The sequence below is a fragment of the Gymnoscopelus microlampas genome (genome assembly GCF_963454915.1).
Source record: "Gymnoscopelus microlampas genome assembly, chromosome: 12".
NCBI lineage: Eukaryota > Metazoa > Chordata > Actinopteri > Myctophiformes > Myctophidae > Gymnoscopelus > Gymnoscopelus microlampas.
The window spans coordinates 31246466-31248228 of record NC_139949.1 but is presented as its reverse complement, the minus strand read 5'-3'; the positions used below and the strand labels follow the sequence as shown (position 1 = coordinate 31248228).

The 1763-nt window shown below is 46.2% G+C and overlaps 1 protein-coding gene across 1 annotated transcript; it reads right to left on the bottom strand.

Moving 5' to 3' along the window:
* Positions 1-333: 333 nt before the first annotated feature.
* Positions 334-1560, bottom strand: apoa1a (apolipoprotein A-Ia; the record flags this gene model as incomplete). Its single annotated transcript, XM_084073164.1, has 3 exons — positions 334-1071; positions 1249-1393; positions 1518-1560. The coding sequence occupies 3 exons, from the start codon at positions 1558-1560 to the stop codon at positions 483-485; spliced, it is 777 nt and encodes a 258-aa protein (XP_083929290.1). The 3' UTR covers positions 334-482.
* Positions 1561-1763: the final 203 nt, after the last annotated feature.

The following is a 1763-nucleotide window of genomic DNA, read 5'->3' as shown; positions in this document are numbered from 1 at the left end:
ACCCACACACACACACACACACACACACACACACACACACACACACACACACACACACACACACACACACACACACACACACACACACACACACACACACACACACACACAGTTCTACTACTCGAATATTCCACATTCCACACATTTTAAGAACAAAAAATATGTATATAAAATATTGTATTCCGGTGTCTTCTAAAAATGCAATACTTTGGATAACATCACTGTATTTCTGAGATGTTTTATTTGCTGTTTGTCATGTGTAAAGCAGAGAATTGTAAACCAAAATGTATACAAAGCATCAACAGATACAGTATATCAGAGGTATGGCAGGAGGTGACATGTGACTTCATTCTGATATTCATGTAGCCACTGAATGGAGCAGTTCTTATGTGCCTCAGCAGGGTTTCAAATCACTAGCATCAACTGGCTTCTTGTTTGTGTGCATTAGTTGAATGGAGCGGAGTGGTTTCGCAGCGGTCAGCTTAGACCTGGACGGCCTTGCTGATGGTCTCGTAGAGGGACATGAACCTGGCCTTCAGGTCCTCCATGTAGGGCTCCAGCTTGGTCTGCATGTCCTGGGTATGTGGGGTGATTTTGTCCTTAACCTCTCCGACGGCCTTGGTCAGCTGCTCCTTGTACTCCTCAACATAGGGAGTGGCCATGTTCTTCAGCTCCTCCAGACGATCGGTCAGCTTGGCGCGGACAGCCTCGATCATTGGCACAAGCTTGGTCTTGGTTTCCTCCACGTTAGCCTCCATCTTGGTGCGCATCTCATCCATGACCGGCTGCAGCTTAGCTCTCAGAGAATCCACTTCTTTCTGGCTCTGGGTCATATACTCCTGGATGACAGGCTCCAGCTTAGCGCGGTATTCTTCGGTGTGCCTCTGCAGAACCTCATGAAGCTCCTGACGCTTGGGCTCGAGCTGAGTGCGCAGGTCCTCGACGTCAGCCATCACCCTCTCGCGCATCTGCTTGGTGGACTCCAAGAACTGGGTTGAGAAGGTCTCGCTGTAAGGGGTCAGGGTCTGGGCATACTCTTGAAGCTTGTCCATGCTCTGAGACAGCTTCACCCTGAGAGAGAGAGATGGAAGAGAAAGGATAGGATGGAAGGTAGGTACAGGGAAGATGAAAAAACACAATGTCACAAACAGGAGATTGGTCTTAAAAAGACAAACAAATAAATAAGATAATAATGAAAAAATAAAAGAATTCTGCATGAAAGATTGCTGAACCATATTGGTCTCTTACTTGTACTCAGCGTACTCGGTTCCATCGAGGTGGTCCAAGGCCCCCTGGGCACTGTCCTTCACCTGGTTCAGGTACATCATGACAGCAGCCTGGACGTGCTCAAGCTGAGAGGGAGCATCACTCTGTACATCTGTGGCTTGGGAGCCTGCATGGAGATGGCATCATACAAAAGGCAGATAATTGAGCTACTGTAAAGGACAGGCAGAAACCACACAAGACGCTTTGACACTGAAGTAGGAGTAATAGAAGTGGATTAAATGGATACTAACCGACAGCGAACAAGAGGGTCAATGCACAAGCCAGAAGTTTCATGATGAATCCCTGAGAATGACAATGAACAGGCATTCAAATTATTCTATTTCTGACATCAGAACTTGAATTCATACATTAAATCCCGTAGTTAAAAAACATCCTTGGAAACTGTCTTTCATGCAACTGCAGCTTTAATTCCTCCAAAGTATTTTTCAATCGACCACCATGTTAAGCATCTTCTCTCTGTGGCTGTGTCTTACCTG